The 25,278-nt window shown below is 47.6% G+C and overlaps 1 protein-coding gene across 5 annotated transcripts in view; it reads left to right on the forward strand.

Annotated features, from left to right (window-relative positions):
- The window catches only part of EVC (EvC ciliary complex subunit 1), a 122,621-nt gene that overhangs the window by 43,233 nt on the left and 54,110 nt on the right, over positions 1-25,278 (forward strand). For all 5 annotated transcript variants that reach the window (XM_049886525.1, XM_049886526.1, XM_049886524.1 and 2 more), the window contains exons 7-10: positions 5,637-5,774; positions 14,135-14,293; positions 22,434-22,650; positions 23,722-23,870. In XM_049886525.1, coding sequence (XP_049742482.1) covers positions 5,637-5,774; positions 14,135-14,293; positions 22,434-22,650; positions 23,722-23,870 — 663 coding nt within the window. The remainder of the gene's footprint in view (positions 1-5,636; positions 5,775-14,134; positions 14,294-22,433; positions 22,651-23,721; positions 23,871-25,278) is intronic.

Raw genomic sequence — 25,278 nt, forward strand, 5'->3', positions numbered from 1 at the left:
TTAACACTTCAAAGAGGTCTTTTGCAGCAGATTTACCCACTGCAATGCATCATTTGATTTCTTGACTGCTGCTTCCATGGCTGTTGATTGTGGATCCAAGTCAAATGAAACCCATGACAACTTCAATCTTGCCTCCATTGATCATGATCTTACTTATTGGCCCAGTTGTGAGGATTTTTGTTTTCTTTATGTTGAAGTATAATCCATGAGAACATGATCCTCATTACCGCCACCACTGTCATCATCGTCACCATCATCATCATCTCCGCCACCGTCTTCTTCATCATCATCCTCATTAGCGCCACCATGGAATCTGGGCAGTCGGGAGGAAATGTTTCTCCCCCACGCATCCTGGGGGTGATAGTTCATCATTTCACGGTCCCTGTCATCTCCCCAGGACCACCACCACAATCATCAGGCAGTACAGTCGGTGATTTCCATGCACTGTTTCACTTACTCATCACAACACCCCTGGGGGTGGGAATTATTATTTTTGTTTTACTGTTGAGGAAACTGAGGTTTGATGACTTTAGATAAATTTCCAATGGTAAAATAATGATAATGGTAATGATATTCATAATTATGCCAGTAATAATGAAGCAATGCCTAGTGTCATAATGGAAAGAATGAGAGCCTGGGATCCAACCCCACCTCCACCACTTACAGAACTGTTTGACCTTGGGCAAGCATCTTAATTATAATAATGGCTATTATTATGGAGACTTAGGCTGCCCTGGTGGCCCAGTGGTTAAGCATTCAGCTGCAAAACAAATGGTCAGCAGTTTGAATCCACCAGTGGCTCCTTGGAAACAAAAGGGGCAGTTCTACTCTGCCTTACAGGATCGCTATGAGTCGGAATTTACTCAGCAGCAATGGGTTGGGTTTGGTTTGGTTTTGGTATTTGGCTGGCCAAAGAAGACAGTGGTGGTTTAGTGGTAAAATTCTCGCCTTTCACATGTCTGTCAGTCTGTCCTACTCTGGAGGCTTGCGTGTTGCTGCGATGCTGGAAGCTATGCCACCAGAATTCAGATACCAGCAGGGTCACCCATGGAGGACGGGTTTCAGCTGAGCTTCCAGACTAAGACAGACTAGGAAGAAGGACCCAGCAGTCTACTTCTGAAAAGCATTAGCCAGTGAAAACCTTACGAATAGCAGCGGAACATTGTCTGATATAGTGCCGGAAGATGAGTCCCCCAGGTTGGAAGGCACTCAAAAGGTGACTGGGGAAGAGCTGCCTCCTCAAAGTAGAGTCGACTTTAGTGACGTAGATGGAGTTAAGCTTTTGGGACCTTCATTTGCTGATGTGGCAGGACGCAAGATGAGAAGAAAGAGCTGCAAGCATCCATTAATCATCGGGACCTGGAACATACAAAGTATGAATCTAGGAACATTGGGAATCGTCAAAAATGAAATAGAATGCATAAACATCGATATACTAGGCATTAGTGAGCTGAAATGGACTGGTATTGGCCATTTTGAATGGGACAATCATATGATCTACTATGCCGGGAATAACAACTTGAAGAGGAATGGCTTTGCATTCATAGTCAAAAAGAACACTTCAAGATCTGTCCTGAAGTACAACACTGTCAGTGACAGGATAATATTGGTACACCTGCAAGGAAGACCAGTTAATACTATTATTCAAATTTACACACCAACCACTAAGGCCACAGGTGAAGAAATTTGAGATTTTTATCAGCTTCTGCAGTCTGAAACTGATTGACCATGCAATCAGGATACATTCATGATTACTGGTGATTGAAATATGAAAGTTGGAAAAAAGAATAAGGATCGGTAGTTGGAAAATATGGCCTTGGTGATAGAAATGATGCCAGAGATTGCATGATAGAATTTTGCAAGACCAACAACTTCTTCATTGGAAATACCTTTTTTCACCAACATGAACGGTGACTGTACACATGGACCTCGCCAGATGGAATGCACAGGAATCAAATTGACTACATCTGTGGAAAGAGACGATGGAAAAGCACAATATCATCAGTCAGAACAAGGCCAGGAGCTGACTGTGGAACAGACCATCATTTGCTCATATGCAAGTTCAAGCTGAAACTGAAGAAAATCAGAGCAGGTCCACGAGAGCCAAAGTACAACCTTGAGTATATTCCCCCTGAATTTGGAGACCACCTCCAGAATAGATTTGATGCATTGAACACTAATGACTGAAGACCAGAAGAGTTGTGGAATGACATCAAGGACATCATACATGAAGAAAGCCAGAGGTCGTTAAAAAGACAGGAAAGGAAGAAAAGACCAAAATGGATGTCAGAAAAGAGACTCTGAAACTTGCTCTTGAACATCGAGTAGTTAAAGCTAAAGGAAGAAATGATGAAGTAAAAGGACTGAACAGAAGATTTCAAAGGGAGGCTCGAGAAGACAAAGTAAAGTATTGTAATGACACCTGCAAAGAGCTGGAGATAGAAAACCAAAGGGAAGAACACACTTGGCATTTCTCAAGCTGAAAGAACTGAAGAAAAAATTCAAGCCTCGAGTTGCAATAGTGAAGGATTCCGTGGGGAAAATATTAAATGACACAGGAAGCATCAAAAGAAGATGGGAGGAATACACAGAGTTGTTATACCAAAAAGAATTAGTCGATATTCAACCATTTCCAGAGGTAGCATATGATCAGGAACCGATGGTACTGAAGGAAGACGTCTAAGCAGTACTAATGCATTGGCAGAAACAAGGCTCCAGGGATTGATGGACTATCCCCTGAGATGTTTCTGCAAACAGAGGCAGCACTCAAAGTGCTCACTCGTCTGTGCCGAGAAATTTGGAAGACAGTTACCTGGCCAACCAATTGGAAGAGATCCATATTTATGCCTATTCCCAAGAAGGGGAATTTCCACAAATTATCAAACAATATCAGTAATATCACACACAAGCAAAATTTTGTTGAAGATCATTCAAAAGCAGCTGTAGCAGTATATTGACAAGGAACTGCCAGAAATTCAGGCCAGATTCAGAAGAGGATGTGGAACCAGGGATATCATTGCTGATGTCAGACATACCCTGGCTGAAAGCAGAGAATACCAGAAGGATGTTTACCTGTGTTTTATTGACTGATTCATTTGACTGTGTGGTTCATAACAAATTATGGATAACATTGCAAAGAATGGGAATTCTGGAACACTTAATTGTGCTCGTGAAGAACCTGTACATAGATTGAGAGCCAGTTGTTCGGACAATTGCTCTCTGTGGTTTAAAGTCAGGAAACATGTGTGTTAGGGTTGTATCCTCTCACCATACCTATTCAGTCTGTATGCTGAGCAAATAATCTGAGAAGCTGGACTATATGAAGAAGAAGGAGGCATCAGAATTGGAGGAAGACTCATTAACAACCTGTGATATGCGGATGACACAACCTTCCTTGCTGAAACTGAAAAGGACCTGAAGCACTTACTAATAAAGGTCAAAACCACAGCCTTCAGTATGGATTACACCTCAACATAAAGAAAACAAAAATCCTCACAACTGGACCAATAAGCAACATCTTGATAAACAGAGAAAAGATTGAGGTTGTCAAGGATTTCATTTTACTTTCATTTCATTTACATGGAAGCAGCAGTCAAGAAATCAAAAGACACATTGCTTTGGAAAATCTGCTGCAAAGGAGTGTTGAAAAGCAAAGACATCACTTTGAAGACCAAGGTGCACCTGACCCAAGCCATGGTATTTTCAATCGCTTCATATGCGTGAGAAAGCTGGACAATGAATAAGGAGGGCCAAAAAAGAACTGATGCCTTTGAATTGTGGTGTTGGCGAAGAATATTGGCTATACCACGAAATGCCAGGAGAATGAACAAATCGGTCGTAGAAGAAGTACAACAAAAGTGCTCCTTAGCAGCAAGGATGGCGAGACTGCAACTTTGGACATGTTGTCAGGAGAGATCAGTCCCTGGAGAAGGACATCATGCTTGGTAAAGTACAGGGTCACAGGAAAAGAGGACGAGCCTCAAGAAGATGAACTGACACATTGACTGCAACAATGGACTCAAGCATAACGATTGTGAGCGTGACACAGGACAGGGCAGTGTTTCCTTCTGTGGTACACAGTGTTGCTATGAGTTGGAAATGACTTGACAGCAGCTAACAACCTGGAGAGACTGGGGTTCGGTTCAGTGTACCTCAAGCACAGCCACCACTCATCTGTTTCTGGAGGCTTGTGTGTTGCTGGGATGCTGAACAGGCTTTAACAGAGCTTCCAGACTAAGACAAACTAGGAGGTAAGACCTGGCAATCTGCTTCCGAAAAATCAGTGAAAAATCTGTGGATCACAAGGGTCCAGTTTCATTGTGCACAGGGGACCAATCCAACAGCAGCTAACAACAGTGTGGCCAAGGGCTTATATGCATGCTTTCCTTTAATGCTCACAAAGGCCCTAAAGCTTCTAGCACAGAAGAGAACAAGTGCTCTGAAGTGGCAGCTGCTCCTTGGAGAGAGGTGGCGTGATGCATGTGGTTGGAAGGGCAATGGAATGTCTAGAGACAGTCGGGGCAAGTGAGAAGCCTAGCACTGCCACTTCCTACCTGGAGACTTTGGACAAAATGTCTTATCTTCCCAAATATCAGGTTCCTTCTCTGGAAAAGGGCCGTGATTTCTCTCTTGTCGAGATGCCTTGAGGATTAGAAATTACACAAGGCCTCTGCTTGGATGGAAACCCTGGTGGCGTAGTGGTTAAGTGCTACTGCTGTTAACCAAAAGGTCGGCAGTTCAAATCCACCAGGTGCTTAGATACTTAAGAGCACTTTTTATCGATGTTACCTTTCCTAGTCAACCTGGGCTTATACCTGTGTTGGTTACATGCCAAAGAGCACAGCTCTGGAGAAAATAGGACTGCCTTCCACTCTCCATGTTGGGGTTTAAAGGCTCCAAAGATAGGGCTCCCCCTTTTCCTTCCTGTATTCTGAATCAATTGAGAGACCAGGAGTCAATGAGACGCATATGGGAACGTCAGCCTTATTACTGATAGGGGCCAGCTTGGAGGACGAGGCTTAAGTGTGCAGAAACATGACTTCCTAATACTGAATTCCAGAATTAACTAAATCACCTACTGGCAACGCTGGGCCACCTCGGACCTCCTTACATGGACCCAGCGTCTTTGCTGCCCGGCTTTCTGTGGGCTGAGGCCAGACCAGAGCAATAGCCTTCTCTGGAGGGTCCATGCTGAAGAGGGAGAGGCTGGGTGGGTTGGACCACTGTGCTCACTTCCTGCTCTGGAATCCATCAATCAAATACATAGCGCTTCCTCCCCCTGGGGTGCAGTGAGTAATCGTTCCCCATGGAAATCGGGGAAGTATTGAAGAAACATTCCTTCCCAGCCCCCTAAAATGACATTTTCCAGATCTCCATAAGTTCTGAAAGATAAACTTTTGTTTTTTGTTCAAATACAGTCTAATTTTTTTTTATTCAGAAGAAAATAATCCATTATTCTTGATGCTCGATATTAAATTAGAAAAGTAGATTTTTATTATCAAATTTTAAGTAGAACATCGCACAGAGAGGATTTAATTATGGTTAAATTTCGTGATAATGTGAAGAAGAAAAGCCTTGATCTTCCTAGAACTTAAGACACATGAGATTATTCTGTCTACTTGCTTTCTTTTTTTCAGGACTTGGAGGAATTAGAAAAGGAACTTCAGACCAAGCTGTCAAACACGGAAATGTTGGGTGCCTGTGACTCTGAATACATCACCCTGGCCGACGTGGAAAGGAAGGAGAGAGAATACTCTGAGCAGCTAATAGATAACGTATGTGATGGATTTTCTTTCTGTAAAAAAAAAAAAAACCTCAGTTTCTGGGACAGTAAAATTGGTTAGATTAAAGCAATGATACTGAGACGCCTGTTTAATACGTGAATTCCCTGTCGTGTTCTGCCCTGGAAGCAGAAATCCAGTTTCCGAAGTGAAGGGATAGAGAAAGTGTAATTTAGGAGCGGATTTACAGAGGAAGCTTTTTAATGAATTTCCTTCATTTAAATTTTAGATTGATCGTTTTATCATTCAATGTGAAGCTTGGCGTAACCCTCTATGTCATTACTGCCCTGTGGAGTAGAGCTGATGCTAGCTACTAACTTCTCAAATGCCAGGCATCACTCACAGAAGCGTGTTGTAAATTCTGGAAAGGATGGTTTTCCCAAAAAGATCTTTTTCCCTTTGGGGCTGCACCACCCCTAGTCCGTTCCTCAGTATTCTGATGATATTTATTTAAAAGCATTTTCTTGGCACCCACTCTTTGTCAAGCATTGTGCTAGGCACTGGGGATTCAAAATGAACTTGGCCTTGGCCGTGCCCAAGACATGCTCATAGCCAGGGTGGTGGAGACCAACGATAAGCAAATGATGACTCTCTGGGGTTCCAGGTGCCGTGGTAGATACAAGCACCACGGAAGGCCGAGGCACAGGGCAGAGAAGAGTTCGTTTTACCCCAGAGCCAGGAATGTTTCCATAGAGAAAGGACTATCCAAAGGCTAGTTGGAAGAAGCAAGGACGCTGGTTGATGGCTGGGCAGAAGAGGGAGGCAGAGAGGCCTGGAGAGCAGGTTGTTGATGTAGTTAGTTGCTGTCTAGTGAGCTCTGTCTGACTCATGGTGACCTTATGTATAAAAGAACAAAATGTTGCCCAGTCCTTTGCCATCCTCGTGATCGTTGGTATGTTTGAGTCCATTGTTGCAGCTATGGGGAACAGGGAGAGAAGAAAAAGCCAAAGAGATGTGGCCTGAAGGTTTCCATGTCACGCCAGAGAGGTTGCACTTTAGCTGGAGGCTAGTAGAAGTTCTCGTAGGCTTCATGCAGGGGGTGGCTTGGTCCAGTTTCTATTTTGAAGGGACCAGTTTTGTAGATGAGTCAAGGATGGTCTCTCTGTATTGGCCCCAAGTTGTTTACTTCTTCATAGCAAGCTGAGGCCCGTGGGCACAAAAAAGACCACGGGCACCAAACTCAAATTGGTACACATCCAGCTGTGTTTAAAAATAGCCCAAATAAGTAGATTTTTAGCCACTTAGAGCCTGCCTGCTTTGCATAGCCCATGAAAGTGCACCCAATATCTGCTAGCTCTTTTGTTGTTGTTCTTAGGTGCCATCAAGTTGGTTATGACTCATAGTGACCCAGTACACAACAGAACAGAACACTGCCTGCTCCTGCATCATCCTCGCAACTGTTGTTATGCTTGCGCCCATTGTTGCAGCCACTGTGTCAATCCATCTCATTGAGGGTCTTCCTCAGAAGTCTCACCATCCTTGCTTCTAAGGAGTATTCTGGCTGTACTTCTTCCAAGACAGATTTGTTCATTCTTCTGGAAGTCTGTGGTCTATTCAATATTCTTTGCCAACATCATAATTCAAAGGCATCAATTCTTCGGTCTTCCTTATTCACTGTCCAGCTTTCACATGCGTGTGTGCGGTGATTGAAAACACCATAGTTTGGGTCAGGTGCACCTTAGTCCTCAAGGTGACATCTTTCCTTTTTACCACTTTAAAGAGGTCCTTTGCAGCACATTTGCCCAAGTGCAATGTGTTTGATTTCTTGACTGCTACTTCCATGGGTGTTGATTGTGGATCCAAGTAAAATGAAATCCTTGTCAACTTCAATGTTGTTAGCTGCCAGCAAGTCAGCCCCCGAGTCATAGAGACCCCGTGCACAACAGGACAAAAGGCTGCCCAGTCCTGTGCCATCTCTGTGATTGATTGTGGATTAGGCCGTTATGACCCATAGGGTTTTTTTTTTAATAATATTTTATTGAGTTTTTGGTGAAAGTTAACAAAGCAAATCAGGTTCCCATTTGAAAATTTCCACACAAATTGTTCAGTAACATTAGTTACATTTTTCCCAGTGTGTCAACATTCTCTTTAATTGTGTTCTGGTTGTTCTATTTCTAGTGCTCTAGCTTCTCTGCCCCTTCTCTTCTCATCTTTTCTTTTGAGTAATTGTTGAGCCTTTGGTCTCATACATATGCTTTTTAAGTAGAGCACTGATCTTACAGGTAATATCTTTTATTTTGTGTGCCACTCTGCTATTTCACTAAAAGGTGATCTTGGGGGATAGGCTGGCTTCTAGGTTTCAGGAGTGTCTCAGGGTGATGGTCTCAGAGAGTCCTCTGTTCTCTATTGTTCTAGTTTGACTTTTTTTTTTAATTAAGAATTTGAGTTCTGCTTCGTATTTTTCTCTGATTCTATTCAGAACCATCTATTGTGATCCCAGTTAGAACGGTCAGTGATGGTAACTGGGCACCATCTAGTTCTTCTGATCTCAGGGTTGATGAAGTCATGGCTTGTGTTGACTTACTTCTTCACTGAGCTTTTGGTTACCTTCTTACTCTATTCCTCTTGACAAGTAGAGACCGGCAGTTGTAACTTAGATGGCTGCTCACAAGTTTTTAAGACCTCAGGTGCTACTTACTTCACTAGGATACAGAGCATGATTGTCATGAACTATGCTATGCCCATTGACTGAGTCGTCCCATGAGACTACGGTCCTAAGTTTTCAAACCCAGAAAACCAATCTTGGAAGGTATTTGGTTATATTTGAGGAGTATCCATATTTGTGTCTTAAATAAATATATGGGCCTGCACCTATGTATTTGTATTTAAATATACCTACAGATAGTTCTACAGTGGCTGCAACAACGGACTCAAGCATAACAGGATGACACAGGACCGGGCAGTGTCTCATTGTGTTGTACACAGGGTCACTATGAGTCGGAACTGACTCCATGGCACCTAACAGCAACAACATAGTTTTCTCTTTTCTCATTTATGTATAGTCCTGTACTTACCCATATATCGTTGTGCCTATTCCCATCCAGATACCACTCATTTTTTGGTCTTTGTTGGAGTTGTTGCCATCTTGTATACGTCCAATTTTTTAGTACAGATAACTTTTTCTCTTGAGTGCTTCTCAGCGACATCTCTTACTTAGGTTGTGCTGTGCTCGCTCCATCCACATTTGGTGCCACTTTTCTCGTCACCAAAAATAACAAGTTTCTACCATCCAAAGCGTTTTTTCCCCTCCCCCACCCCCCCCACCTCTCCCTAGTAACCACCAATGAAGATTGCTGTCTCTGTATATATCTATTTTTGTCTTCTTATAAAAGAGTGATCATACAATATTTGTCCTTATATGCTTGGCTTATTTCACTTAGCATTACGCCCTCCAGGTGCATCCATGTTGTAATATGTTTGGCGGACTCATCATCATTTTTTATGGTTGCGTAGTGTTCCATGGTACGTATGTGCCACAATTTGCTCATCGTTTATCCGTTGGTGGGTATTTTAGTTGTTTCCATGTGTTTGCTGTTGTGAATAAAGCAGCAGTGGACATAGGTGTGCATCTTTTTGTGCATGTCATTATTTTTGATCTCTAGAGTATATACTTAGGAGTGGAATTGCTGGATCATCGGGTAGTTACGTTTCTAGTTTTTTGAGAAAGCTCCACACGGTTTTCTGTAGTGGTTGTACCATTTTACAGTCCCACCAGCAGTTATGGTTTTATTTAAGTTCTCATGGTCCCTAGTGATCTCCTTTTTATATGATCTATCTGTATTGAAAGTGGTGTGTTGAAATCCCCTAGTCTTATTGTGGAGATGTCTATTTCTCCTTTCATATTAATCAGTATTTATTTCATGTATTTTGGAGCATTTCTGTTAGGTGCATGTATAATTATACTTGTTATATCTTCTTGTTGAATTGACCTGTACCTTCCTTATCTCTTGTAACAGATTTTGATTTGAAGTATTTTATCTTCTATCAGTATGGCCCCCTTTGATCTTTCTTGTTTACTGGTTGCATGGAATATTTTTCTCCATCCTTTTATTTTCAGTTTATTTGTGTCCTTATGTCTAAGATGTGTTTCTTGTAGACAGCAAAAGGATGGATTATGTTTTTTTTAACCCATTCTGCCACTTCTGCCTTTTGCATGGAGCGTTTAGACCATTTACGTTTAAGGATATTGCTGAAAATGAACTGTCTACCTCACTCGTTTTACAATTTGTTTTTTGAGTGTTTCCTATCTTCTTTTTTATTCTGATTTTGTTTGTATTTGGCTGCTTTCTTGGGATGAGCCTTTTTGCTTCTTCCTTCATTTCTTATGAGTCCTTTTTTTGGGTGATTTCTTAGTGGTTACCACATATATTACACAACTTACAACTGTAACATTTAACATATGAACACCAGTTAACATACAACCTTAACATATTAAATCTATTCCTGATATGCTTCTCCCTCCCCATTTCTGTAGGTATGTCTCCGTTAGCATCAATATACCACCTATAGCCCATAAGTGTACTGTGTACTTGTTTCTTACCAACTTGATGTTGTATTGTTGGTAGAATCTAATTATTGAGTTTATTTCCTGAAAATATCATATAGTTGGTCCTTGTGATTGCCCACTTTGCAGTATTTTTTCAAAGAGCTCTCTTTCTCTCTTATTTTTCATCTATTTATTTTTCTCATGTATAGATACTAGTATTTATTTAATGCTCTTGCCTTTCCCTTTGGAGCACTCCCTTGAGTAATACTTGCAGAGCTGGTCTGGTAGTGGCAAATTCCCAGAGCTTCTGTTTGCTTGGGAATGTCTTGATTTATTCCCTTGTTTTTGAATGACAACTTTGCTGGATAAAGAATTCTTGGTTGGCAATTGCTTTCATTCAGTATTTTGTATTTGTGGCTCCATTGTCTTCTTGCCTGTAGAATTTCTGGGGAGAAATCTGCACTGTTTCTTATGAAAGACTCATGGTATGTTCTATTGTGTTTTTCTCTTCCTGCTTTCAAATTCTCTCCTTGTCTTTGGTTTTCAAGAATTTTATTAAGATATGATGTGGAGTTGATCTTTTTGTATTTCTTTCATATTTTTGTATTTCTTCCATGGGAGAAAGATGTGGCAGCCTGCTTCTGCAAAGACTCATAGCCCTGAGAACCCCAGAGGGCAGCTCCACTGTGCCTTACAGGGTTGCTACCAGTCAGAATGGATCCACCAGCAGCGGACTTTGTATCTTCTCCTTTGAACCACTAGAAGGCACTCTAATCCTTAGGTTTTTTTCCACTGCTGATTCAGGAGTTCTGGATACTTGATCTCTGGAATTCAGTACGCATGCACAGTTTGGGGGTTAGCTGGTCGCAGATGCTGACATAAGCAGTGGTGGGGCTCGGCTTTCCTGTGGAGAAGGTTGGGGGCTCTCCATGTCTTTCCCTCGCATGGACTCCTGCACAGGTGTTCCCACAGTGTCCCTCTGTGAGCAGAGAACCAACTGTTTCCCTCTGTGTTACCATCCAGTGCATTCCTCTCGTCCTGAAGCCCTTGCAGTTCCTCCTGGTCCTAGTGTCTGCCCGTCTCGGACCTCGGTAAGATACAAGACCATTCTCTCACAGTGCCAAGGTCTCCCTTTGCCCCCCACCAATTGTGCGGCCCTTGAACCCACGTGGCCAACCTGTGCTGCCTTTCAAACTCAGGTTTCCTCGGGTTAGCTCCTCTTCTGTGTTACCTGTTTCGGGTTTTGCCCACCCACATCCCAAAATGGCTGCAATAAGCTAGCGCTCCAAATGTTAGCAGGTAGGTTCTCCCAGCTTCTGTGCTGCCCTCGCTCCTCCTCTCCACCACTTCTGGACTCACCCCGATTCTCCAACACCTCAGCTGCCATCTGAATTTCTGAGATCTCAGTCTGTGCTTGTTTTAATTCATTGTTCAGTGGGCTAGTTGCTAGGGGAGTAAATGAGAGTGACCACTCACTTTGCCCTCTTGCTTCGCCCACTCCACAGAGTTTTCATGGGCTGATTTTCAGAAGTAGATCCCCAGGCCTTTCTTCCTAGTCTGTTTTAGTCTGGAACCTCCACTGAAACTTGTTCAGCATTGTAACAACACACAGGCCTCCACCGACAGATGGGTGGTGTTTGCCCATGAGGTGCATTGGCCAGGACTCGAATCTCAGGCTTCCTCATGGAGGACAAGAGTCCTAACACTGAGCCACCCCTGCCTCCATGGTCAGTAGCTTAGCTGATAGTCCACATTCTCATACAACAATTGGAAGGTGTGTTACCTGTTGTTGGGAGAGGGGCAAGAGCCTTTGGAGAGCTTGAGGGTTGCGGTTAGGTCTGAAGTCCCTCCTGGTGGGGATGGGGTGAGGAGCTGAGCAGTGGCAGATAAAGGGCTTACTAAGCTACAGTGAGTCCCCGTGACAGGGGGCCAAACTTTCAGAGAGGTGCCATTTCTTGCAGGTGTGGGCCTTCTCCTGGCAGTGCCCAGCTCCTGGGAGGTGGACGGTCTGAATGACTGGGTGTTTAACGTTGACAGAGCAGAATTGTCATTTTTATGTAGCTGCAGCAACCAAATCAGACCTGGTGGTGCAGTGGTTAAGTGCTTGGCTGCTAACAGAAAGGTCGGCTGTTCGAGCCCACCCAGTGGCTCCATGGGAAAAAGATGTGACAGTCTGCTTCTGTAAGGATTACAGCCTTGGAAACCCTATGGGGCAGCTCCACTCTGTCCTACAGGGTTGCTATGAGTCAGAATCTACTCAATGGCAGTGGGTTTTAGCAGCAAAATAATGTTACTACCAGGATGACCCTTAGAAATGAGGATGGTGAGACATCAGTTCGATTACTTGGGCTGTGTCAGCGGGAAAGACTATTGGCTAGAAAAGGACATCCTGTTCAGTAAGGTAGAGGGTCAGTGAAATAAAGAAACCCTCAATGAGATGGACTGACACAGTAGCTGCAACAACGAGCGCAAACATACCGAGAACCCTGGAGGTGGTGCAGGACCAGGCACGTTTCCTTCCGTTATACAGAAGGTCACTATGAGTTGGAACCGACTCTATGGCCCCTAACAACAACAGCAGCAAGATCAGTATGGGGTTTTGGTGCCACTAACCCTTGTCCTCTCCCATGTCCTGTCCAGCAAGAAGAAGTGTTCATTTCACTTCTGGGAGGCAGAGCCAAAATGGAGAGAAAATCTCAGCCTCACAGCATGGACCTCCATCAAATTCTGCTTCTCGTTAGCTCCACGACCTGTGAGAAGTTACCTGACTACTCTGAGCCTGTCCCTAAACCAAACCAGCTGTCATCAAGTTGATTCCAAGTCACAAGGACCGCATGCGTTGCAGAGTAGAGCTGTGCTCCAGGGTTTTCAAGGTCGTGACCTTTTGGAAGCAGATCAGTAGGGCTTTTCTTCCAAGTCGCCTCTGGGTGGGTTTGAACGCCAACCTTTCGGTTAGTAGTCAAGCACTTAACCGTTTGTGCCGTGCCCTCCCAATACATATTTTATATATTGGCACACAAGCGGCGTACCGTAAAGGAAAGCTTCTATGATTCCTGGCATTGTTGTTTTCAGAGCTGGGATTACAGGTTCACATTACCCAGAAAAAAAAAACTGTTGTCAAGTCAATTCTGACTCAGAGCGACCCTGTAGTACAGAGTGGAACAGCCCCGTAGGGCTCCCTAGGCTATAATCTTCATGGAAGCAGACTGCCACATCTTTCTCCCATGGAACAGCTGATGGGTTTGGATCATCGATCTTGCTGTTATCAGCTGAGCATTTAACCACTGCAACACCAGGGCTCCTTCAGCTTCCCGTTAAGCCCCCGGCATTCTCAGCCACTTGGCGATTCCCAGCTCTGCCCCCGATAAGAAGGGGAGAAAAAGGAAAATGATCTCAAAGCAAAATGTGTTCATGGCTGGTGCCATCTCTGCAATGTTATTCTTTTTATACTTTTACGGTAACAACTATATTTAAATAGTTTTTCTGCCTTTATTTTCAGAACATGTATAATCCCCTTGAAAGGTCCCAAAGTTCCCAAGACAACATCACGTGTCCCACATCCCCCGTGTAGCAGCCAGGATCTGATTACCTGTCTTTAAGCCGCTGAAGCTGGCTGAGTTCAGTGTTCCTGCTGCATCAGCAAGGCATTGGTGTTCACTGAAAAGCCGTCTCCAAGTTGATTGACACCAACGGTGGCCCAGGGAGGAAACTCTCCACAGAACACGATGATTGCCAAAATAAACTCACCACCAATTGTTTAGAATGCCCACTTGCGATAAGGAGCGAATTATAATCCCCGAGTAAAACCATGTCATTTTCTTAAGTAGGTTTGCTCCCCCACCTCTTATTTCTCTCTCTCCTCCCACAGATGGAAGCTTTCTGGAAACAGATGGAAAACATCCCACACTTTCTGGTGGACCAGTTTAAGTGTTCCAGCTCCAAAGCCCGGCAGCTCTTGCTGACTCTAACAGAAAGAATGATCGAAGTCGAGGGGTTACTGCAGGAATCTCAGGACGTGCACGCTCTGGTAACACGGGGCCGGGATGGGCACGGAGATGTTCCCAGGACCGGTGTGGCATCCCGAGGCTTGGAGAGCCTCCAAGTGATCAGCCAAACCCCTTCATACTGCAGAAAAAGAGCAACGCATTCATTCAGTTGGTAAATAGAGAAGCTATCGTGGAGAAAACGGTTAACACACCCAGCTGCTAGCTGAAAGGCTGGCTGTTCAAATCCATGCAGAGGGTCCTCGGAAGAAAGAGCTGGCCGTCTATGTCTGAAAGATAAGCCATTGAGAACTCTGTGGAGCACATTTCTACTCTGACACACATGGGGTCCCCATGAATCAGAGCTGACTTGATGACAAGTGGTACCGGTAGCCAGAAGATGGGTATTACTGGTTCCCAAGCCTGGCTGCACTTTGCAGTTATCGGGGCAGCTTTAAAAAGTCCCCACTTGGTCCCCCCAAAGATATAGACTTAACTAGTCTAGGCGTAAACTGAGCATTGGGGGGTCTTAGCACGCCCCAGTGAGCACAGTGAGCAGCCATGGTGGATACCCACTGGCAGAGACGGGTAGGTTTTTTCTCACCACACCGTGTTCCCTGGGGAGCTTTAAAAACTCACCTGCAGTGCCCAGGCCTCACCCCTGAGATTCCGATCTGATGAGACTGTAGTGGGGACCCTGGTATCTCCAGATTCAAAATGCCCCAGATGACTCTGAGCCTAGGCCCCGAGCTCCCATCCTGTCTAAGGACAGAGCTGAGCCTGGCCGGAGCTCCTGTCCTGTCTAAGGACACAGCTGAGCCTGGGCCCCGAGCTCCCATCCTGTCTAAGGACACAGCTGAGCCTGGCCTGAGCTCCCATCTTGTCTAAGGACACAGCTGAGCCTGGCCTGAGCTCCCGTCCTGTCTAAGGACACAGCTAAGCCTGGGCCCCGAGCTTCCATCCTGTCTAAGGACACAGCTGAGCCCTGTTCTGAGATTCCGTCCTTTCTAAGGACACTGCTGAGCCTGGGCCCCAAGCTCCCATCCTGGCTACGGACTCAGCTGAGCCCGGCTCTGAGATCCCATCCTGTCTAAGGACACAGCTGAGCCTGGTCTAAGCTCCTGTCTTGTCTAAGGACACAGCTGAGCCCGGGTCTGAGACCCCATCCTGTCTAAGGACACAGCTGAGCCCGGCTCTGAGCTCCAATCCTGTCTAAGGACACAGCTGAGCCTGGCCTGAGCTCCCATCTTGTCTAAGGACACAGCTGAGCCTGGCGTGAGCTCCCATCCTGTCTAAGGACACAGCTGAGCCTGGCCTGAGCTCCCGTCCTGTCTAAGGACACAGCTGAGCCTGGCCTGAGCTCCCATCCTGTCTAAGGACACAGCTGAGCCTGGCCTGAGCTTCCTTCCGTCTTGTCTAAGGACACAGCTGAGCCTGGCCTGAGCTCCTGTCTTGTCTAAGGACACAGCTGAGCCTGGCCTGAGCTCCTGTCCTGTCTAAGGACACAGCTGAGCCTGGCCTGAGCTCCTGCCCTGTCTAAGGACACAGCTGAGCCTGGCCTGAGCTCCCGTCCTGTCTAAGGACACAGCTGAGCCTGGCCTGAGCTCCCGTCCTGTCTAAGGACACAGCTGAGCCTGGCCTGAGCTCCTGTCCTGTCTAAGGACACAGCTGAGCCTGGCCTGAGCTCCTGTCCTGTCTAAGGACACAGCTGAGCCTGGCCTGAGCTCCTGCCCTGTCTAAGGACACAGCTGAGCCTGGCCTGAGCTCCTGTCCTGTCTAAGGACACAGCTGAGCCTGGCCTGAGCTCCTGTCTTGTCTAAGGACACAGCTGAGCCTGGCCTGAGCTCCCATCCTGTCTAAGGACACAGCTGAGCCTGGCCTGAGCTCCTGCCCTGTCTAAGGACACAGCTGAGCCTGGCCTGAGACCGCATCCTGTCTAAGGACACACTAGCTCTGAGACCCCATCCTGTCTAAGGACACAGCTGAGCCTGGCCTGAGCTCCTGTCCTGTCTAAGGACACAGCTGAGCCTGGCCTGAGCTCCTGTCCTGTCTAAGGACACAGCTGAGCCTGGCCTGAGCTCCTGTCCTGTCTAAGGACACAGCTGAGCCTGGCCTGAGCTCCTGTCCTGTCTAAGGACACAGCTGAGCCTGGCCTGAGCTCCTGTCTTGTCTAAGGACACAGCTGAGCCTGGCCTGAGCTCCTGCCCTGTCTAAGGACACAGCTGAGCCTGGCCTGAGACCGCATCCTGTCTAAGGACACACTAGCTCTGAGACCCCATCCTGTCTAAGGACACAGCTGAGCCTGGCCTGAGCTCCTGTCTTGTCTAAGGACACAGCTGAGCCTGGCCTGAGCTCCTGTCTTGTCTAAGGACACAGCTGAGCCTGGCCTGAGCTCCTGTCCTGTCTAAGGACACAGCTGAGCCTGGCCTGAGCTCCTGCCCTGTCTAAGGACACAGCTGAGCCTGGCCTGAGCTCCTGCCCTGTCTAAGGACACAGCTGAGCCTGGCCTGAGCTCCCGTCTTGTCTAAGGACACAGCTGAGCCTGGCCTGAGACCCCATCCTAAGGACACAGCTGAGCCTGGCTCTGAGATCCCATCCTGTCTAAGGACACAGCTGAGCCTGGGCCCCGAGCTCCCATCCTGTCTAAGGACACAGCTGAGCCTAGCCTGAGCTCCCGTCCTGTCTAAGGACACAGCTGAGCCTGGCCTGAGACCGCATCCTGTCTAAGGACACACTAGCTCTGAGACCCCATCCTGTCTAAGGACACAGCTGAGCACCCATCCTGTCTAAGGAGACAGCTAAGCCCAGGTCCCGATACCCCATCCTGTCTGAGGACAGAGCTGAGCCTGGCCTGAGATCCCAGTCTCCTCCCAGGCCCCTCCGAGTTGGATATTAATGGTAAGGCTGCTGAGACGTGTTAATGCCCATCAGCATAGAGAGACATTGCTCTCTCTTATTTATTTAATTATTTATCTATCTAAATATCTATTTATTTTTGCTGTCAGCAGGCGATTGATCCAAAAAAAAAAAAAAAATCCTTAGGTGACTCTGACCAAATATTAGCCAATAACTTCCAAAGAGAAAGATGGTTTATTCCAAGTAATCACCCAGTTTGAACCGTAGGACCTTCCTACCAGGCCAACCAGCTGCTGTCAAGTTGACTGCAAGTCATGGTGGCCCCATGTGTGTCAGTGAAGAACTGCGCTTCACCAGGTTTTCAGTGGCTGGTGTTTGGAAGTAGATTGCTAGGCCGGTAGTGGGCACCTACTGTATGCCTTGTCCTGTTAAGGAAACCCTATCCCAGAGGTTGAGAATGCAAACTTGAGCCAGAAACCTGAGCTCATACCACGAATTGCCCTTTCTGAGCTGCGTGATCTTGGGCACGTTACTTAACCTCACTGACTCAGTTTCATCATCTGTAAAATGGGGGTGATAATAGCACCTGTCTCACAGGGTTGAGAGTGTTCAAGTATCAATAATAAAGTGAAGCGTTTATAACAGAGCCTGGCAGGTAGGAAGCACCCAGTCTGCGTCAGTTGTTAGAACCCTGCAGGTCACATGTCAGCAGGCAGAAGCGACAGGAACAAGCCTCTGTAATGACTCCAATGACTCCTGGAAAGGGCTGTGTGTTAGATTCCTGAGGGCTGCACACCAAGCGTCTTAGGACAACAGAGGTTTATTCTCCCACAGTTCTGGAGGCTAGAAGTTCAAAATCAAGGTGTTGGCAAGATTGGTTCCCTCTGAAGGCTCTGAGGGAGTCTGTCCCCTGCCTCTCTCCCAGCTTCCACTGGTTCCCCGAAGTCCTTGGAATTCCTTGGCTTATGGATGGCTCATTCCAGTCTCTGCCACCATGTGCGCCTCCCTGTCACCGTGTCTCTCCCCCTTTATAAGGATACCAGTCATATGGGATGAGGACCAGTGTGACCTCACGTTAACCTAACTGCCAACATCTTCAAAAACCCTATTTCCAAACAAGGTCACGTTCCCAGGTTAGGACATGAGCCTGTCGTTTTTGGGGTACACGAATCGAGCCATGGCAGGCTACAATCTAGGGTTGGACAGAGGAGGGATGGGTTAGCTCCGCCTGTGTTGTACGTACCCAAGAGGACAGAGGAAGCTTCAGTGTCTTGGATTGCCTTATTGATAAACTCTAGAGGAGTTTAAAGCCTTGGGCTGGAGTCTGAGCAGTTCTGGCTGGGCACTTGGACCTGTGATGGGTCATATGGCATCTCCGAATCTCGAAACTGGAAGGGAACCCAAGAGGTCATTAGAATCAGTCTCCTGGGATGTACAAGAAGGATATAGGGACTTGCCCTAGATAATTATGAAAATATCCACGTCTGTGGCTCACCTACTGTGTTCAGCTATTATTTTAAATGCTTTATATATCTTACCTTGTGGCTGCAGCAGTACATCGACAGGGAGCTGCCAGAAATTCAAGCCAGATTCAGAAGAGGACGCAGAAGGAGGGATATCATTGCTGATGTCAGATAGATTTTGGCTGAAAGAGAATGCCAGAAGGATGTTTACCTGTGTTTTACTGAGTATGCAAAGGCATTGACTGTGTGAATCATAACAAATTATGGATAACATTGCAAAGAATAGGAATTCCAGAACACTTAATTGTGCTCGTGAGGAACCTTTACATAGATCAAGAGGCAGTTGTTCAAACAGAACAAGGGGATACTGCCTGGTTTAAAGTCAGGAAAGGTGTGCGTCAGGGTTGTATCTTTTTACCATAACTTTTCAATCTGTATGCGAAGCAAATAATCCAAGAAGCTGGACTATATGAAGAGGAATGAGGCATCAGGATTGGAGGAAGACTCATTAACAACCTATGATATGCAGATGACACAACCTTGCTTGCTGAAAGTAAAGAGGACTCGAGGTACTTACTGATGAAGATCAAAGACCACAGCCTTCAGTATGGATTACACCGCAACATAAAACCCTCACAACTAGACCAATAGGAAACATGATAAATGGAGAAAAGATTGAAGTTGTCAAGGATGTCATTTTACTTGGATCCACAATCAACACTCATGGAAGCAGCAGTCAAGAAATCAAAAGATTCATTGCGTTGGGCAAATCTGCTGCAAAAGACCTCTTTAAAGTATTGAAAAGCAAAGATGTCACCTTGAAGACTAAGGTACACCTGACCCAAGCCATGGTGTTTGCAGTCACCTCCTATGCACGTGAAAGCTGAACGATGAAAAGAAGACTGAAGAAGAATTGACACCTTTGAATTGTGGTGTTGGCAAAGAATATATCGGACTGCCAAAAGAACAAACAAATCTGTCTTGGAAGAAGTACAACCAGAATATTCTTTAGAATCAAGGATGGCAAGACTTCATCTCAAATACTTCGGACATGCTGTCAGGAGGGACCAGTCTCTGAAGAAGGACATCATACTTGGTAAAATAGAGGGTCAGCAAAAAAGAGGAAGACCCTCAATGAGATGGATTGACACAGTGGCTGCAACAATGGGTTTAAGCATAACAACGATGATGAGGATGGTGCAGGACCGGGCAGTGTTTCATTCTGTTATACATGGGGTCACTATGAGTTGGAACTGACTTGATGGCAATTAACAACAACAATAACAACAACATATATTTTAACTTAGGTAATCTTCATGAGAGCCGTATCAGTGAGGTGTTACTAAAAAAAAAAAAAAGTTGCCATAGAGTCAATTCTGACTCAGGGCAACCCCATGTGTGTCAAAGTAGAACTGCGCTCCAAAGGGTTTTCAGTGGCTGATTTCTTGGAAGTAGATAACCAGGCCTTTCTTCCAAGGTGCCTCTGGGTGGACTCAAACCTCCAACTTTTGGTTAGCAGCCAAGCGTGTTTACTGTTTGCACCACCCAGGGACTCCCATCTGTGAAAGGTGATAATAATAACCCCTGGCTGGTGCAATGGTGGACTTGCTCGGCTACCAACCAAAAGGCTGGCGGTTTGAGTCCACCCAGAGTCTCCTTGAAAGAAAGCCCTGGAAATCTGCTTCTGAAATATCAGCCATTGGACGCCCTGTGGAGCACAGTTCTACTTTGACACACAAGGGGTCACCGTGAGTCAGAATTGACTTGATGGCAACTGGTTTACTGGTTTTACAGCTGAGGAAACTGAGGCCCCGTGAGAGTAAGTAAAGAGTCTGAGGTCATGCAGCCACGAGGGGTGGAGCAAAGCTTTGAATTGGCACTTGTAAAGACTCTGCTGCAGGCTGGGAGGAGCGGTGGTTCCTGCCTTCGCCCCTGCCCCTACTCAACCCATTGTCCACCGCCATCTTTCCATGAACAGGAACCCATGGACTGGGCTCTCGTTCCTGAGCCGTGGGGGCCTGCATTGGCTTTTGTTTCCTCACAGCATTGCGTTAGGGGTGGCTGCAGCCAGGATGGTCCACTCATTTCTCCCCTACCCCACCCAGCCTGGCCACTCACCCTGGATTTTGATCTGCCCTTCCTGCTGCCCGCACCTGGCACTCAGCGCTTATCCTCTCATGCCCTCTAGTGGTCACGCTGACTATTGTCAGGTGGACTGTTAAAGCAAAAAAAAAAAAAAAAATCCCGTTTCTGTAAAGTGGATTTCGTTTGACTCATAGCGACCCTATAAGGCAGAGTAGAACTGCCCCGTAGGGTTTAGTCAGAATCAGCTTGTCACTGTGAGGCGGAATCCACTCTACAGCAACGGATTTGGGTTTGGTTTTGTTTTGTTTTTGCTTCAGCTGTGGCCTGAACTGAAGCAAGGAGGGTTCAAAGTCACCATCAGTTGTGGAGTGGTCTTCCTGAGTAATCCACAGTGTTCTTGTCTGTGCCCAGGGGGTCGTTATCCTTGCCTGTTCCCACGTTGTTAGGACAGGAACCAGTGCAGCTCAGCAAACTGAGTGACCATCAGGCCAGGCTGGGCAGTGGGGACATGGGTGACCCAGGCACAGCCCTGCCTTAAGGACTTTCAGACCAAGGACTTCCTCTGGGGTTACCTCCTCAAGGACTGAAGCATGGGGGCCAGTGGGAGCATGCAGGAGGGGCTAATTAGAAGGGGGAAGAGAGATCAGAGAAGGCTCTGGGGGAGGAGGCAGCGAGGGTGTCCAGGGGGTGGGGGGCCAGCAGCAGGGAGGCGTGGAGGGATAAGGCTGGGGACCAAGCCAGGCCTGGTCTTGAGGGGCCTGGCAGCCATGCCCAGGAGTTTGCCCTTGAGTTGAGGACAGTGGGTGCAGGGTTTGGGGTGAGGAGGTGACAGAGCCGTGTCCACATCTGAAAGGCCGCTGTGATGGATTGAATTGTGTTCCCCCCAAATGTGTTGGAATCCTAACCCCTGTTTATACCTGTGGATGTAATCCCCTTTGGGAATAGGGTTTTCTTTGTTATGCTAATTGGGGACATATCAATGTAGAGAGTGTTCCAAACCTAATCACTTCTGACTTATCTAAAGAGCAGCCCGGAGCCCTGGTGGCGCAGTGATTAAGAGCTCGGCTGCTAACCAGAAAGGCTGGCAGTTCGAATCACCCAGCTGCTCTTTGGAAACTATATGGGACAGTTCTACTCTGTCTATAGGGTCGCTGCGAGTCGGAGTCGACTTGACGGCAACGGGTTTGGGTTTTTTTTGGTCTAGTGTTGCTTTTCTATGCAATCCTTTTCCGGGACTGTGGAGGCCAAGGGTCCAGCTTGAGTGGGGGGAGAAAACCAAACCAAACCTGTTGCCGTTGAGCCAATTCCAACTCATGGCGACCTCATGTGTTACAGAGTAGAACTGCTCCATAGGGTTTTCATGGCTGTGATCTTTACGGAAGCAAATCACCAGGCCTTTCTTCCATGGTGCCGCTGGGCGGGTTCAAACAGCTAACCCTTTGGTTAGTAGGCAAGCACAAACCATTTTTGCCACCCAGGGATGGAATGGGGAGGGGATGACTGTAAAAAAAGAAGCTTTTCCTTTTTAATTGCATGCAAAGACTGAATTCCGCCCCACATAGCTACGCTCTGCAGAGCACTCACTATGTACTGAGCGCTGTGTGAGCTCTCCGTGTCCTCATGAGGGAGGTCTTTGTGAACTTGTCCACGCTCTGCTCAGAAGGAGGTGGGACGCCTGGGTTGGAGCCAATTGTCAACTCTAGGGTCATGCACTAACCAGATACCATGATTAAGCACAAACCGGGATGCCCCAGCTCACTGTCTCTCTGTTTCCCCCCAGGACATCCTGGAGAGGACCCTGGCACGGGAGCACATGGCCAAGATGATTGAGTGCCTGAAGCTGCAGATCCAGGAGGAGACCAGGTGCCGGCTGGCCGCCATCTCCCAAAGCCTAGAGCTGCTGACGGTGGAGGGGAAGCTGTCCGGGCAGCAGAAGGAGGAGCTGCTGACCCGGCAGCACAAGGCCTTCTGGGAGGAGGCCGAGCACTTCAGCAGGGGTGAGTGGGCAGGACTGTGGCGCCCTGGTCTGGGACATGGTCCTTCTGGGGTCTGCAGTGCTGCCGAGGCAGGGTGGCCTGGGCTGGGGGCAGCACTTCCACATGTCGGGAGAAGTAGAGCCATGTGGCCCATGAGACAGTGCCTGGGCTGTGGCTCCTGGTCTGTCAGGGGACAGTTAGCCTCTTAGGGCCACTGTCACAAAGTACCACAGAGCGGGTGGCTTTAAGCAACAGAAATTTAATATCTCACATTCCGGAGGCTGGGAGCCTGAGTTCAGGGCATCGGGAGGGCTAGCATCTCTCTCTCTCTCTCTCTCCTGTGGGCTCTTGGGGAAGACCCCTGGTCTCTTTCTGCGTCTATAGCCCCGGGTGTTTCTCGACATTCCTTGGCTGCCTGTAGATGTATCTTCACTGGCGTCTGTCTTGCCCTGTGTCTCTCTCTGTGTCTGTTCTGCTCTTTTCGTTAGATACCACGCAGAAGGGATTAGGTTTAGGACACATCCTGCTCCATATGACCTCATTTACATAAAAAAAACGCGATTTCCAGACAGGGTCGAAGTCACAGGTATAGTGGTTAGGACTGGACACATATTTTGGGGGGATAAAATTTAATCCATAGCACTCATCCTTGTGGGTTTTGAATCTCGACTCAAGTCTAGAATGTTCCAGTCTCCCCTGCAGACTTGGACTCTTGTCTGCCCTCTCAGGTCACCTGCACCCACCCACCTAGCCCCTCCCCCGAGCTCTTTTTTGTCCAAAATTAATATCCTCTCCATCTTTCCCAGGAAAATACATCTTATTTACATCCTGGTCACACTCTGCACAGCAGCTAACTGAAGCCTCTTGTGGGACCCTGAGCCCTGGACCCAGGGGCAGTGGGAGTTCCTTCAAATAATGAGGGATCTGGGGCTTCGAGGGGCCAGGGACTCCCTACACCAGCCTCAGTGACAAAACTGAGATAACAATGGGGTTTGCCCCACATTTCGCCAAGTCTTCAGTGCTGGCAGAAGAGGCCACTGGAAGTCTTGCCCAAGAGCGCACTGTGATGTTGTGTGCTTCCTTCAACTGCAGAGCTTGTCCAGCGGGGCAAAGACCTCGTCAGGGCGTCGCTGGCCCACCAGGCGGAGGCCACCAGCAGACTTGCGCTGGCCCATGACAAGGAGCGGAGAAGCTTCCTGGCCGAGGCTCAGCCGGCCGCCGACGCAGAGGGTTTCCTCAAGGTGACCTGCTCCTGACTCTCGCCCATAGCTGAGGCCCCATCGCTGGGTGCAGCCCTGCAGGAGTGCTAGGTGGTGGCTTGGTCCGCTTACCATGCTTGGGAAGAGGGAGGCCTTGACACCCATCAGACATGAGATGAATGCCTCACCTCCCACGTGCCAGCCGAGTGACTTAGACAAGCCCTTAGTCCCTGCATCCCCATCTCCTCGTCTGTAAACTAGTGGTCAGTGTAACAGCACCCTCAGTTAGATGGGAGAGTCCACACGCAGGTGGTGTCCCCCACACTCCTGCTCCTGTGCCAACCTGGGATATGGGCAGGCTGGTGCTTGAGACCTAGAGGGCACCCGTGACTTTGTCAAGGTCACACCAGTTGTGACAAGCAGCCAGAAGATACAGGCCTGGGTTTCTGTGGAGAAAGCTTCACGTGGGGCTGGCACACAGCAGGGGCTCCCCAGAGGTGGCCAGTGTATGGTGGCACCGGCAACGTGTTGTATGGACCAGAGGGGACCAACCGTGTCCTGGAATGCAGGGTAGGCCCACCCATACAGGGACAAGCCCCTCATTGGTCAGGTGCCAAGTCCCAGGGAAGCAAGGTAGCCCCCAGCCCTGAACCTGGGATGAGTGGGCAAGACTGGGAGATGGACTTGAATGGGAAGGGGACAAGGACAAGGGGATAAGGGGACCCACAGGAGGACGGGAAGCCAGATGTCACCCTCCAGAGGGAGAAGAAATTAGCTGGTGTCAGCGCAGGTTGTCAATCTCAGAGAATCCAGAAACCTGTTACTGCTCTGTGTGTTTTCCCTGGTAATTGGAGGTGGAACTAGGGGGCGAGGGGACTACTTATTCGTGGCCACCTTGCATGTTGGTCAAGCATTTGGGCTCTGCAGTTTGAATGCTGACTGGTGTTAACTAGCTGAGTGACCTGAGGACATGGCATAACCCCTCACCCCTCGGTTTTCTCATCTGTGAAATGGGAATCATTGTACCTCCTTCATGGGGCTGTTAGGGTTCCATGAGACCAAGTCAGGGGCAGCCTGCTCCTCTACACTCTGTTCTGTCTTAGTGTTTGGCACAGCTCGTCTCTGCTCCACCTGGGACAGTGTCTAGGTCCAGACTCAGCCCAGGCATGGGACCCCTCCCTGGGGCTAGCGAGGAGGTGGCAGCATCCTCCCAGTAAGAAGCCAAGGGAGGGGACCCCCCAAAAACAGAGGAAAGGCCTTTCAGCCCTTGGTCCACCTGCCCCTCCCCACTAGGGAGCCTCCTTGCTGAGCCCCCACCTGGGAGAGGAGCTTGGGATTTGTCCGAAAGGGCCAAGGACAGGGGGTAGCTGTCTTATCCTTTGAAATAAGAGTAGGAAGATAAGCTTACATAGCTCTTGGTTACTCCAAGGTTTCTGGGCCCTCTCCTTGT

The sequence above is a fragment of the Elephas maximus genome, chromosome 5, assembly GCF_024166365.1.
Source record: "Elephas maximus indicus isolate mEleMax1 chromosome 5, mEleMax1 primary haplotype, whole genome shotgun sequence".
Classification (NCBI taxonomy): Eukaryota; Metazoa; Chordata; class Mammalia; order Proboscidea; family Elephantidae; genus Elephas; species Elephas maximus.